Source organism: Leucopleurus acutus, assembly GCF_964270905.1.
Source record: "Leucopleurus acutus genome assembly, chromosome: 9".
NCBI classification, from domain to species: domain Eukaryota; kingdom Metazoa; phylum Chordata; class Mammalia; order Artiodactyla; family Delphinidae; genus Leucopleurus; species Leucopleurus acutus.
Window position 1 is genome coordinate 90305998 of NC_139144.1, and position 13677 is coordinate 90319674.

At 42.2% G+C, this 13677-nt stretch overlaps 1 protein-coding gene across 1 annotated transcript in view; it reads left to right on the forward strand.

Moving 5' to 3' along the window:
• The window catches only part of LRGUK (leucine rich repeats and guanylate kinase domain containing), a gene marked incomplete at both ends in the record, with an annotated part of 118405 nt that overhangs the window by 63896 nt on the left and 40832 nt on the right, over positions 1 to 13677 (forward strand). Inside the window, 4 exons of the mRNA XM_082846855.1 lie at positions 5678 to 5774; positions 9864 to 9977; positions 11998 to 12199; positions 12826 to 12921. Coding sequence (XP_082702981.1) covers positions 5678 to 5774; positions 9864 to 9977; positions 11998 to 12199; positions 12826 to 12921 — 509 coding nt within the window. The remainder of the gene's footprint in view (positions 1 to 5677; positions 5775 to 9863; positions 9978 to 11997; positions 12200 to 12825; positions 12922 to 13677) is intronic.

Below are 13677 nucleotides of genomic sequence, written 5' to 3' on the forward strand. Positions count from 1 at the left end.
TGGTGCTGAATTCACTTAGCTTTTGCTTGTCTGTAAAGCTTTTGATTTCTCCATCGAACCTGAATGAGATCCTTGCTGGGTAGAGTAATCTTGGTTGTAGGTTCTTCCCTTTCATCACTTTAAGTATATCATGCCACTCCCTTGTGGCTTGTAGAGTTTCTGCTGAGAAATCAGCTGTTAACCTTATGGGAGTTCCCTTGTATGTTATTTGTCATTTTTCCCTTGCTGCTTTCAATCATTTTTCTTTGTCTTTAAATTTTGCCAGTTTGACCATGTGTCTCAGCGTATTTCTCCTTGGGTTTATCCTGTATGGGACTCCCTGTGCTTCCTGGACTTGTGTGGCTATTTCCTTTCCCATGTTAGGGAAGTTTTCAAGTATAATTTCTTCAAATATTTTCTCTGGTCCTTTCTCTCTCTTTTCTCCTTCTGGGACCCCTATAATGCGAATGTTGTTGCGTTTAATGTTGTCCCAGAGGTCTCTTAGGCTGTCTTCATTTCTTTTCCTTCTTTTTTCTTTATTCTGTTCCACAGCAGTGAATTCCACCATTCTGTCTTTCAGGTCACTTATCTGTTGTTCTGCCTCATTTATTCTGCTATTGATTCCTTCTAGTGTATTTTTCATTTCACTTATTGTATTGTTCATCTCTGTTTGTTTGTTCTTTAATTCTTCTAGGTCTTTGTTCAACATTTCTTACATCTTCTCGATCTTTGCCTCCATTCTTTTTCTGAGGTCCTGGATTATCTTCACTATCTTTATTCTGAATTCTTTTTCTGGAAGATTGCCTATCTCCACTTCATTTAATTGTTTTTCTGGGGTTTTATCTTTTTCCTTCATCTGGTACCTAGTCCTCTGCCTTTTCATCTTGTCTATCTTTGTATGAATGTGGCTTTTGTTCCACAGGCTGCCGGATTGTAGTTCTTCTTGCTTCTGCTGTATGCCCTCTGGTGGATGAGGCTATCTAAGAAGATTGTGCGAGTTTCCTATGGGAGGGACTGTTGATTGCTGTTGTTTAAATTTTCTTTTATTTTATTCTTTATCCATCATATATTTTATTGATTTTTAATTAAATGGAAAAAAAAGGGCTGAATACAGTCTCACTTCTCTGCCATTTGCTTGAATGTTTTCTTTCCCTCCTATTTATCTCATTTTCTCCCAGCATTTTGTCTTTCTTTTTTCTTTTCTTTCTTTTTTTTTTTTTTTGGTACGTGGGCCTCTCACTGTTGTGGCCTCTCCCGTTGCGGAGCACAGGCTCCGGAGGCGCAGGCTCAGCGGCCATGGCTCACGGGCCCAGCCGCTCTGCTGCATGTGGGATCTTCCCGGACCGGGGCACAAACCTGCTTCCCCTGCATCGGCTGGTGGACTCTTAACCGCTGTGCCACCAGGGAAGCCCTTGTCTTCCTTTTCAAATTGCATTCACCCAAGACCAAGACACTCAATGAAATTTTCACATGGTAAGTTGCATATCCCGATGTATAAATATTAAAAACATGGCTTAGTGGTGTAACAAATATTGGAGTGGCTGAGGGATTGTGCTCTTGTCCAAGGATCTGATTTTACCATTTGTTCTTGGTTTTAGAAATAGGTTGGATGTTCTTTCTTTACTTGTATTAGTTACAAGTGGCCTAGAGATAGGCATTTACTGCCTTCGGAGTCTCTCCATTTATTTCCAGTCTTAACAGTACCATACAAATCAGTGGCTTCCTAGAAAAGTGCTGGGTAATGAGAGAAACAGAAAGCAGTACCGGCACGCCTGTTCATCTTCCAGATTTAAGGCCTTCAAAGTGATCTGAACAGTCATGAAAGTAAAACTGTATACTTCTTCCTTAGATCTCTATTTTATAGCAATCTCTATTTGTGTAACCTTTTTCATGATGTTGACTACTAACTATATTTTATTTTTAGCCCTATAATATGGTAAAATAAAAGCCTGCAGCTGTTTAGCTAAATGAGATGGTATGAGCTGTAGCTCCCCAAGAGCCGTCTAATCTAATGTCTCTTTATACAGGTGTGACAGACTAGTAGAATGGTTTATTTATTCCTTCAGTCAGTGTTTCTTGAGCACCATCCATGTGCATTGTACCAGTGATAAAACTGTAAAACAAGCAGACATGAGTCTTGCCCTCCTGGCAGCTTACACTCTACTGTGCGATTAGATAAGTAAATGCTAACAAGACAGTTTGATGGGTGCTATGATGAGGGAAGTAAAGAGCCTCTGTGACAGGAGAAATAAAAAATAAGTGGGATGTGAGATTTGAGGCGGCGGAACAGGTGCCTGAGATCCAGGCAGAAAGAACAACAGGCACATTTGAGTTTTTTGGCTGCGTTGGGTTTTTGTTGCTGCACACAGGCTTTCTCTCGTTGCGGCAAGCAGGGGCTACTCTTTTGTTGCGGTGCATGGGCTTCTCATTGTGGTGGCTTCTCTTGTTGTGGAGCATGGGTTCTAGGCATGCCGGCTTCAGTAGTTGTGGCACATAGGCTCAGTAGTTGTGACACACAGGTTTAGTTGCTCCGCGGCATGTAGGATCTTCCCGGACCAGGGCTCAAACCTGTGTCCCCTGCATTGGCAGGCGGATTCTTAACCACTGCGCCACCAGGGAAGCCTGGCACATTTGATTAACTGAAAGTACACTGTAGTGTGGCTAAGCTTGAAGCATGGAGGAAGATGGCAGAAGACCAGAAAAATAGACAGGGGTCTGATCATAAGGGGTCTCTAAGCAGGGGAGTGTCATGGTCACAGCTGCATTTTAGAAAGTGTCCCCTGTGGGCAGTTTGGGAGGGTGCTTGGGGAGGGAAGGCTGGAGATGAGGAGACTGGTTAGGATATAGTGACAGGTGATAATGGCATGAATTAGAAAGTGGTATGCAGTTACAGGAAAGTGGACAGAGTAGTGGCTTCCTGGAATTTGATACTCAGACACAGTATGTGCTGGAATCTTCTCTGTTCGTGATCTCTTAAATTGTGTCCAGCAGTTTATTGACATATATTTGCATTGGGCATTGGGACCAATTTAATTTGCCTACCAAATGCCCTAGGAATACGTGGGCTTTTGTGGACGCCCAGTGAAAGAGTTCCCTTACTAACAATATGGCATGCTGTAAATGTGCTTGAATTTGGATGTGCTCACAGCCAAGCCTCTGCCTAAATATGTGCAGTAACAAGTTATTTCTTGAGGCAATCTGGTCCAGAGTTGAGATTCTAAATCTTCATGCTTCTGAATCACACTAAAAAAATTTCTACTTCCTCAGCTGCCTGCTAGCCCTTCTTAGGCATTGTTTCTTCTTCCTCTTACATTTTCCTGGATTTAGTAATATTTCATTATTTGGCCTGGCCTTCCGGATTCCTTTCCCTCCCGATCATCTCCTCCTCTCCATGGACTTGGTGTGTTAGGATCCTCAGTGACAGCTGGCCAGTGAATTGGCCTTTAAGAATGTCTGACTCACCCTTAGACTTTCAGTGCCAGTGTTGTATTCTGGGGTTAATCGCGAACACAGCTCTTTGTCTGTTAAATGAAACTAACAGGGAGTATGGCTCCCATTACAAACCATGATTTAATTAATTTTCCATGATTTAACTAGTAAATAATAAACTCATGGAAATGTAACTTACCATTGAAATTATATTTAGACAGGAGAGAGGAACGATGTTGAAGGTGGTGGCCCAAGCAAATTGCTTTGTCTGAAATCTGGCACCATGTTTTTCTGAGTTTAATGAAACATTGCTTTCACTGTGAAGCATTTCCTTTTCAAGACATTCATATTTGGGCAGCATACTACACAGCGAACATTTCTATATGTGAAAATGGGATGACAGATTCAAAAAACCGCAGGTCATCTTAGGTCCTTCTTGATAGAAAGTTCCGTAGTGGATGCTGGTTCTGTCCTGGCTTTCTCCGTGTCAGTGAAGCCATCTCTTTATTTACCTGCCTAGAAGCTTCAGATTGCTTCTTTGCTTTGTCTTCCTTTTAGAAATTCTGAAAAAATCCCTGCTACTCAATTCCTTTGTTGGAAAATGCAAATTCAGTGCAGTGTGTATAGGCTATGCTAAGGGTGTGTGGTACAGGATGCCAAGTCAGCGAGTTATCTGTCCTGACTGTCATGGACACCAGTAGACAGAAGGTCTCAGGTCCCTGCCAAGGGGAATAAAGAAATTCCAGTGCATGCAAACAGCACAACAAACGTCATGGTGTTTTGACAGCCTTCTCTTAAAATGTGCTCTTTCCTGTGTATACAATTTAAATGTAATGTTAAGACCTTTAAATTTATAGTATAGCTAATTCTTGATTTTAAGGAAGGGGAACAGCGGTATGAATTAGAAAAGTTTGTCTGTCTTTGACTTTGAAGTGGAGAAGATTTTGAGGTTGTGAGTTTACCCTCTTAGTGTGATACTAAAAGGACTTGACTTTGGTGTCATCCTGTGGTTGTTACTTAGTCACGTTACTTTACTGCTGTGCCTCAGTTTCATCATCTGTAAAATAACAACAGTAGCACCTACCTCATGTCTTTTTGCGAGGAGTCAATGAAATAGCATGTCAAGTGTCTAGCTACTTGCATCTCCTGTTTTAAAACCATAGGATAATCTAAAAATCAGTTTGCGTTCCCAGAACTTAACATTGGGAAGTCAGCATGGTCTGAAATCAACAGTCCTGGTCTAGATGGGAGCCCCATAGTCTAGTTCTGGGACCGATACTGGCCTGCTCTGTGGCCTCGGGCAAGTCATTTTTATAGTCATCTTAAAATGGAGCTCATCACAGCTGCCATCCACTTCACATGTTCGATTAATTCATTCATGTTACAAATCTTTAGTAAATGCCTACCGTGGGCCAGGCATTGGGAATGCAGTGGCAGATAAGATCAACAAGATAAAGTCCTCTCCTCATGATTTGTATGTCCTGCTGGAGAAGATAGGAAAAAACAGATAAGAGAAGGCAGTTTGGGTGATGGAGAGTAATTGGGGGCGTGGTGGGCTGGGGTAGGGATGCTATTTCAGGTAGTGGGCAGAAAAGGCCTCTTTGGTTGAGCTGAGAATGCCATTCAGCTTTGGAATCATGGCTTCCTGTGGGAGGTTCGTACATAGTACTGATAAGTGTGGCAGGAATAAGGAATGAGCTGGTCTCTGCCCTCAAGCAGCAGAGGAGATGGGGTCCTGAATAGGGGGCTGGGAGGAGCTGGTGGCAGGCACTGAGGCTCAGGGTGGATAAGGAAGAGGTGCAGAACCCATCCACAGGTGGTCAGGAAAGGCCTTTTGGGGGTGACCCTTAAATTGAGTCCTGAAGACAAGTGGGCTAACCTGGCAGAGGAGCGGGGTGGGAAGCGTTACAGAAAAAGCCCATAGATCAGAGAGAGCATGAAAGCACTTGGGTGGAAAGTGTATGGGTAATAAATACTGTTATACTTCTTAAAGTATTATGATGTGATGTCAGAGGTGGTGATTCAGAAGGTGATAAAGAACAATGAGTGAAAGTTTGGTGTCGATAATCTAAGAGTTTTTATAATCCCTATGAAGTATAGCAAGTGGATGTAGTCTAGCACTGCCAGAGCTCAGGGTTTTCAGAACAATGTTACTTGATGTTTCGTGGATCAATTTTAATTTTTGAAAACATACTTTACACCAGAACCTTTTCCATTTTGAATTTCAAGCTAATAGAAAGAGACGAGGTTCTCTGCATTCTGTTTTCAGGGCCTGTCACACCACAAGACGGCCGTACTTTGGAGAAGGGGATCGGGTTGATTATCATTTTATCTCTCAAGAAGTTTTTGATGAAATGCTAAACATGGTAAGACTGCTCTTTATATTTAATGCACAAGAAATGTATGTTCTGTGGTAGAAATATTAGGAAATAGTGTTAAGAAAGAGAACTATATTTGTGTTTTTCCTGAGAGACGTGTTCTTATTGAGTTGTTTTTTTCTTAAACCATTTGATACATCACTGTTCACACGCTGCTTTATTTTATGATCTTGGAGAAAATATTGTAAATTTCCAATGACACTGAATAAATAGACGTTTTAAGAAAATGGAAGAAAGCACCGTGAAAAGATCTTGAGATCTGTGTTTATCAGGTGCTGCTCTATTGGTCAGATTTGACTCAAGATAAACAATTCCCAAAGACTTGATGTGATGCAGCAAGCTTGGGAATGGAGCACTTACCGGGGGTTGGGGGTTGGCGTGTTCTGTCCCGAGACCACTCCCTCTGTTTGGTATCACTGGTGCTTTCTAATTGTTGTGACCCTAAACACCATTTCACACTGGTGTGTCCCAGCCAGTTGGTCTTCCCTGGACACATACACAGACTTGACCTTCCACCATAACATCGCTGTGTGAGAAGTCCTAAGTCCTGGAGGTCATTAATGCATGTGGAAGCTCTCGACAGTAGACAGGAGAAGTTTCCTCATTTCTTTGAGGTCTGTGTCTTTCCTAGGTGAGGATAACTACCCTGCCCTTGTCCATTTCATTGGAGCTCTGGGCGACCTTATTCACCCATGACTTCAGTTAAACAGAAAGAACATCTCATATCTTCATCACTACCGATGGATCTGTAAGGCTTTTATTTTCTCTTCACCTTGGGCCTTACTTTTGTTTGTATTATCATTTTTTCTATCACCAAATGAATCCTACACAATTCTTTTTTTTTTCCCCTGAAGCTTCCTGAAGGACGGGATTAAGGACTAGTCTATGCTTCTGCTTTTGAAAGATTACCATCTAACCAGTGATACTCTTACAGCTACATCCCTCCTCCCCTCCCTCCCCTTCTCCATCCTCCATTCTTTTTCTGCCCCATCCCCAAATAATAGACCTGGCTTATACCTCAGTGCTCATAACTGTGGAGCATTTAAGCATAGGCTCTGCAGTTGCCACGAGTTTAATTTTGAATGACCAGCTTTACACATGGTGCGTATTTTCTCTTGCATTCACAGAGAAACCCAAGTGAAAAAACCCTATAATCCCTAGGCCATTTTCCCTTTAATCTTGTCAAAAGAACATCTTGGAAATTCTTTATGAGTTTCTCTCCTAGGGCTATGTTTTAGAAGTTCGGTTTTATGTACCAAGGGTACTCTGAGACTTTATATTTCTAAAAGCCGTTAAGAGAAACCTGAGGAGTTATCTTGATATTAGTAAGAAGCATTCTCTTAAGACTCTTTGGGTTGAAAGACAGCTAGTTCCCAAAATTGATGTTAATTTCTTGTTAGAGTCTGGGGCATTTTTTCTTGATTTAGTTCCACTGTTCTCAGTGCCCCATGTGCTCCTCTGATGTTTCATACCTTATCATATCTGTCATCAAGTAAGTCTGGTTCAGTTCCTAGTCTGAGAAATCACTGTACTTTTGTACTATATTTAGTCTTCTAGTTTTACTCCCTCTATGGGAGTGCTTGTGTGTTTGAGAAGTACTCATTTTTCCTGCTTCTGCTAACATATTACTTCACTGTAAGGGCATCATCATATTCAACTTGAATTTTGCTTCAAATCTTCTTTTCTTTCAAGTGAGCTTGAGGCTGTTTCGTGAAGAGAGACAAACCTAGAGATTAGAAACTCGTGACACATTGTCAGGTGAGCCAACCACGCCCACACACTCAACCTCTGTACACAGAGCCCCTCTCCATGCACGTTCCCCTAGCCAGCCTGCCCCCTCCCAAGTCACAGTACCCCTTGACAGACAGCCCGGGCACACCCCACCCCAGCATGCCTGCTGTGGACAGTCACACCTCTCCACTCTGACAGGTACACATAGACTAGCACACGCTTCCATATACACTCCACACCCTCCCCAAAAACAAAGATCATCCCCCCATGTGCCCACAGACGCGTGAACCCTTCTTAAGCCCATATACACAGTCACTTACCTGCAGAGACTCTTGTACTCTGGTGGAAGTAAGATCACAGATCTGGAGGTCTCTGAGGTATGATTATTGCTGTTTATTAAGAAATCCACAGGCAGGAAGCGGTGAAAGGAGTATCACCCTCCAGAAGCTGGGGGACCACTCATCTCAATTCTTAACAAATCAGTGGAACAAGGCCTGTTTTACATACACTAGTACAGTGCAAGATTTCTCCCAACCTTACATCCTTCCAGAAAATGTTTTTGGGATCCACAGAGGGAGGCCCTTGTACACACAAGTAAACAAACTCATAGTATATATCTGAAAAGTGATTCAAATATACATTATGAAAACAGAGTGAGTCACAGTAAACAAGATAAAGTATGGCGTACCTGACGGGAGACTCAGGTGTCTATCTATGTAGATATAATATAGATAGATAGTAAAAGGAAAGGAGTCACAGTATTTGTCCCAAAGAACACAGTATGACATTGAGGGAGTAAAGTCAAAGGATATTTATTGCTGGGTCTTTAACTTATAGAATATATGACATAAATGTCTTCTGATTATGGTGGATGGGGGTTTTCCTCATCACCCGCAACAGACACATCCCCCAGAGACCCACCCTCCTGAGGGACACCGTATGTCTCCTAGCCTTCTAACAACCCCCCGCCAGGCAGCGCCCCCCCCCCCCCACAACATACACACACGCAAATCTCCAGAACATCTGGGCCAGGAGGCACAGGGCAGCATCAAAGACCCCTGACTGCTACTGTTTTTAATGACAGCGCTGCCTTTTGCTGGGTTTCAATTAATGGGATTTGGCCTTGGGAGTTTTCACTTCATTATTTATTTCAAAATCATGTTATCTGAGGAGTCACGGTGGCTAAGGATGTCCACATTTTTATTCCTTCTGTTGTCATCAGCGTCCCAGTTTAGATTAAATCTTGTTGTCTAATAAATATAATATCATCAAAGGAAAAGTCAGACAATTTTTTTTAATACATTTATTTATTTATTTTTGGCTGCGTTGGGTCTTCATTCCTGCGCACGGGCTTTCTCTAGTTGCGGCGAGCGGGGTCTACTCTTCGTTGCTGTGCGTGGGCTTCTCATTGCGGTGGCTTCTCGTTGAGGAGCACGGGCTCTAGGCGCGTGGGCTTCAGTAGTTGTGGCTCGTGGGCTCTAGAGCACAGGCTCAGTAGTTGAGGCGCACGGGCTTAGTTGCTCCGCGGCACGTGGGATCTTCCCAGACCAGGGCTCAAACCCGTGTCCCCTGCACTGGCAGGCGGATTCTTAACCACTGCGCCACCAGGGAAGTCCAGTTCAAACAATTTTGAGAGATGTGTTCTACTTGCTTTTTTTTTTTTTTTTTTTTTTGCATGAGACTACAGTTTCAGGAAGAACTGGGCTTCCAGAATATAGAGAGAAGGCAGTATTTGTACCTCAGATGACTAGAGGGCACACAATACTGATGCTGAATACATTTGGGGCAGTTTCAATAAAAAGCTATGTTTATAAGGAAAAGCAGGATGGGTCTGTTTTTCATCGCTTATCTCAGGATGCAAAGGTTTATGGATGTTGCTGTAATTCATGGCCTTCAGGCTTATCTGGGAATGCAAGACACTTGAGAATGGAAGCTTTCGGAGGAGACCTGGTGTACTGGCATAGCCGAAATGGCCGAGGCAAAGGGTGAACTATTAGTTTTGCTTTCTCAGTAATGAAGGTTTATAGTGCAGGTTTGACAGGAAGTGGGTAAGTAAGCAAAATGATCTGTTTATCATAAGCTTCACTGCCTTCACTCCGCTCTAACGTTTGGTCAGCTGGTTATTTCCAAAAGCCTAATATTTTTTGGCCAGCTGGGAATTCTGAATGAATTTCTGTATCACAGTTTGGTATTAAGTTTCATCAACCCATTGTCATCCTTATACAATTGCTAATATTTATACGTTTTGTGTAATCGTATAAAAGTAAGACATCAAATCATTTTATTTATATTAAATTCCGTGATGGCAGCTGTTATAGGAAAATCTTTGTACTTCTTACATTGCAGGGGAAATTTATTCTAACCTTTAATTATGGTAATCACAAGTATGGATTAAGTAGGGACACCATAGAAGATATCGCAAGAGATGGTTTAGCAAGCTGTGTTCATATGGAAATAGAAGTAAGTACTTTTCATGCAATCGACTTCTTTTTAATGCGTAAATGTGTATATATGTTTGGGATTGGGGAGGGGGCTGCAGTGTGTGGATCTACAATGTGTAGGCCGAACACTGCTAGGCCCAAGAGGAATGCATACAGATGTGTGAGATTTTAAGTTTGTAATTAGCTTAGGGGAAGAAAGATATAAATAATTCAAACGACAGGAGTTGGATTACAATACTAGACATCACCCAAACGCTATGGAGTAAAACTGCCACTCAAGATTTATTTTCTAAGTTATTTCCTCACTAAATTATCCGTTTTTCTTTTTAGAGCACTGGTCTCTGTATAAGTGATATCAGATAAAATGTTTCCTACAGGGTGTGGAACTGGTTCCCTGTCCACACAGGACAGTGGCAGGGCCCTGCCACTGACCTTGTCCCTTCCTTCTCCAGGGAAGGCGCATGGGCCATGCTGCCATTTGATTCCAGCTGCTCACTGGTTTACTATCTTTTCATACTTTGAGCAATTTAGACTTGCAGATTTCAGGAGATCTTTCTCTCTTCCCCAGTATCTTCCCCCAGTGATCTTCTGTAATTAGAATATACAGAAGTCTCTCTAAAATCAACTCCAGAGTAAAACCAGGAATTTCCTACTCATTTGTTTTAAAAATATGTGGCTTTATTAACCATTTGAGATCTTCAAAGACAGTTGATTGGTTTTTTGGTTTTCCTTTACTATCGACTTGAATCTCCCTTAAAACTTTTTTCCTCTCTGACTTCCAAGAGCAGGAGACTGGGATTCCTTTTCAGCCCTTTGTATTGGTCTAAGTGTTGCCTCACTTCAGTGAAACTGGTCACATTTCTTCCAGTTCGTTAATTTTCCTAACTTAAAAATCCTGCAATTCTTATCATTCTGCAGTTGATTGGTTGTGCATCCTTAAGAAGGTTTACTTTGTTTCTATGCTAATTAGCCAAAAGAAAGACCTTTTCCCTAAAATGTCTTCCTTGGACATGGCAGAAACAAAAATTAATGCAACTTTGAGTGCAGACTCACCAGCTCCTGTGTCTAACTTTTTCCAGTTTAATGGTTCTGAGTTCTGGCCCCTGTTTTACTTTTTTCCTTCCTGAGAGCTTTCTCCTACTCATTTCTAAGAGGTTGAGTCCATAAACCAGGCTTTATTCCTGACTCTTCCGAGCTAAACCATTTTTCCCAACTGTCCTCATCATTGACTCTTGCAGACATTGTTTTTGAAAGGATCCTGTATTTCTTCCCCCTGAATTTTTAAAAACAAAGATTTTGAACATTGAGTTAAATTATTGATGGCAGGATTGAGGTGGAAGAAACTTTAGAGTCCATTTGGAGTAGCTCTTCCATTTCACAGATGAGGACCCTGATTACTCAGGGAGCTTGAGGGATTTGCACAGAGTCACAGAAGCTGGAGAGCTGCAGCCCTGACCCAGCCCTCCAGATCCTGAGAGCACTACCTGCCACTGCTTCCCTGGTTGTGTGGGCTCCCGGTTAGCAGGTTATCATGAGCTTGGCCTTCCCATGCTCTGGGTACAGGCTGTGAGATATGATAGGAACCAGCCAACCAGGTTGCTGGTTTAGGAACAGGAAGGGCCCAAGTTGATGACAAAAGGGTAACAGAGGAGCCTTGCTCTATGGTAAGATCTCTATCTCCTGGGGCTGCAAGGATGCCTTTTGAAATGTAGAATTGAAATTACTTTTCAGTAATAAAGATGCAGTGAGCATACCTATTTGTCTCTAGCAGTTTTCTCTTTTAAGAGTCATATGCATTAGAATGATTAGTTAGAGGATAACCAGGTAGGACAAATTCTTATTTTTCCAGTGATAATGTGATATTTGATGAGCAGAGAGAAGTAACCTAATCCTGGGATACTTGTAGGAAAATAATAGCTAGTTATACAGGTAAAATAAATTCCTCAGTACTTATTACACCCATGTTGTCACGTATCTTCTAAATGATTTCTAAATTGTGTCTCTGTTTCTAACTGATTATCTTTTCTTTAAATGCATAGGGTGTAAGAAGTTTAAAACATTCCTATTTTGAGCCTCGATACATCCTGGTGGTACCCATGGACAAGAAAAAATATGAGGGCTACTTGAGGAGAAAAGGATTATTCAGTCATATAGAGATTGAATTTGCTGTCTCCAGAGTAGACCTTTATATTAAAATTCATCAGAAATATCCAGGATATTTTGATGCAGTAATCAATGCAGGTCAGTAACTTTCAGCAAAGTTTTATTTTTGAAGTGTAAGTTTACTGGGGAAAAATCTGCTCTAAAGTACCTTCTTATTGTTGACCGAATGCAGTTTCTTGTGGTTGTAGGAATGAGGTCCCTGGTTGCTGGCTGGCTATCTGCCAAGGGTGACCCTCAGTTTTTTGAGGCTGCTCTCAGGTCCTACCTACATGGCCCCCTCCATCTTCAGGCCAGCAATAGCCCATCAAATCCTACTCATGCTTCGAGTCTCTGCCTTCCTCTTCTGCAACCAGAAAACCTCCTTTTATGGGGATCATGTGATTAGAGTAGGCCCACCTAGATAATCTCCTTTTTGATTAGCCCAAACTCAGTTGATAAGTAACCTTACTTACATTCGTGAAAATCCCTTTGCCATATAACCTAACGTAATCACAGGAGTCGTAGCTCATCATGTTCACAGGTTCTGCCCACACTCAAGTGTGGGGGGGGGGGTGATTATACAAGGGTGAAGTGTCATTGGGTCTTAGAATTCTGCCTACCACAGTATTCATAAAAGTAGATCTAGTTAAAAAACCATCACCACAGATTGGCTCTATTTTGATATAATTCTGTTGCTTTAACATACATTCTCTTCCTTACTGTAGATGATCTGGATGTTGCCTACCAAACTCTGAGTCAGCTCATTAGAGAATACCTTGGATTGTCGGAGGCAACTGCCAAGAGTTTGGCTCCAACCACAGGTACTGCTCTGTCCCTTTTGTTCGGCATGGAAAGGAAAACAAATCTGTGGGTTGTTATTTGGGGACTCATCAACCTGTTCCCATGGGGCTGGTTCTGACTCTTTAATCCCTGTACTTCCTCTGGTCCCCACAAATAAGCTGCATGAGTCAGCCCTCTGGGCCAGTCCCTCTGCTTGTCAAGGTGACCATAATGGACCTCACAAGACTTTCCTTTAAGCAGTACCTTGGAGTACCTACTCATGGTAGGTATGGGTCAGCCCCACAGTTCAGAACTCCACCTCCTGGAAGTTTGGCTCCTAAGGGGGCTGAGGTGGTGTTCTGCTTGACAGCATTGTCCCAATCCAAGAGAGTCTCTCCCCCTTTCTTTGCATTTCCATAGTCCTCAAAATGTTGCACTACAGAGTATAACGGAAGAGCACTGGTCGGGGGATGTGAGCCTGGTCCTGGCCCTGCTGCCCCCTGGGACAGGCTGCTTAGCTGTTCTGAGCTTCTGTCTTGTTAGATGGAATTAATGCTCCCCACCTGCCTCGTGAATCATGCACAGCAAATGACGTGGGATATATGCGTGCATCTCCTTGGAATCTAGGAATTCTAAAGCCCTAAATTAGAATTTTAGTACATGAGTATTTTGAGATGTATTTAACAGCTTCCCCCCAAATCCATCTCATACCCCTTAGGATGGCTACTATGAAAAAGCAAAACAAAACAAAAAATAGAAAATGTGCTGGCAAGGATGTGGAGAAATTAGAAATGTAA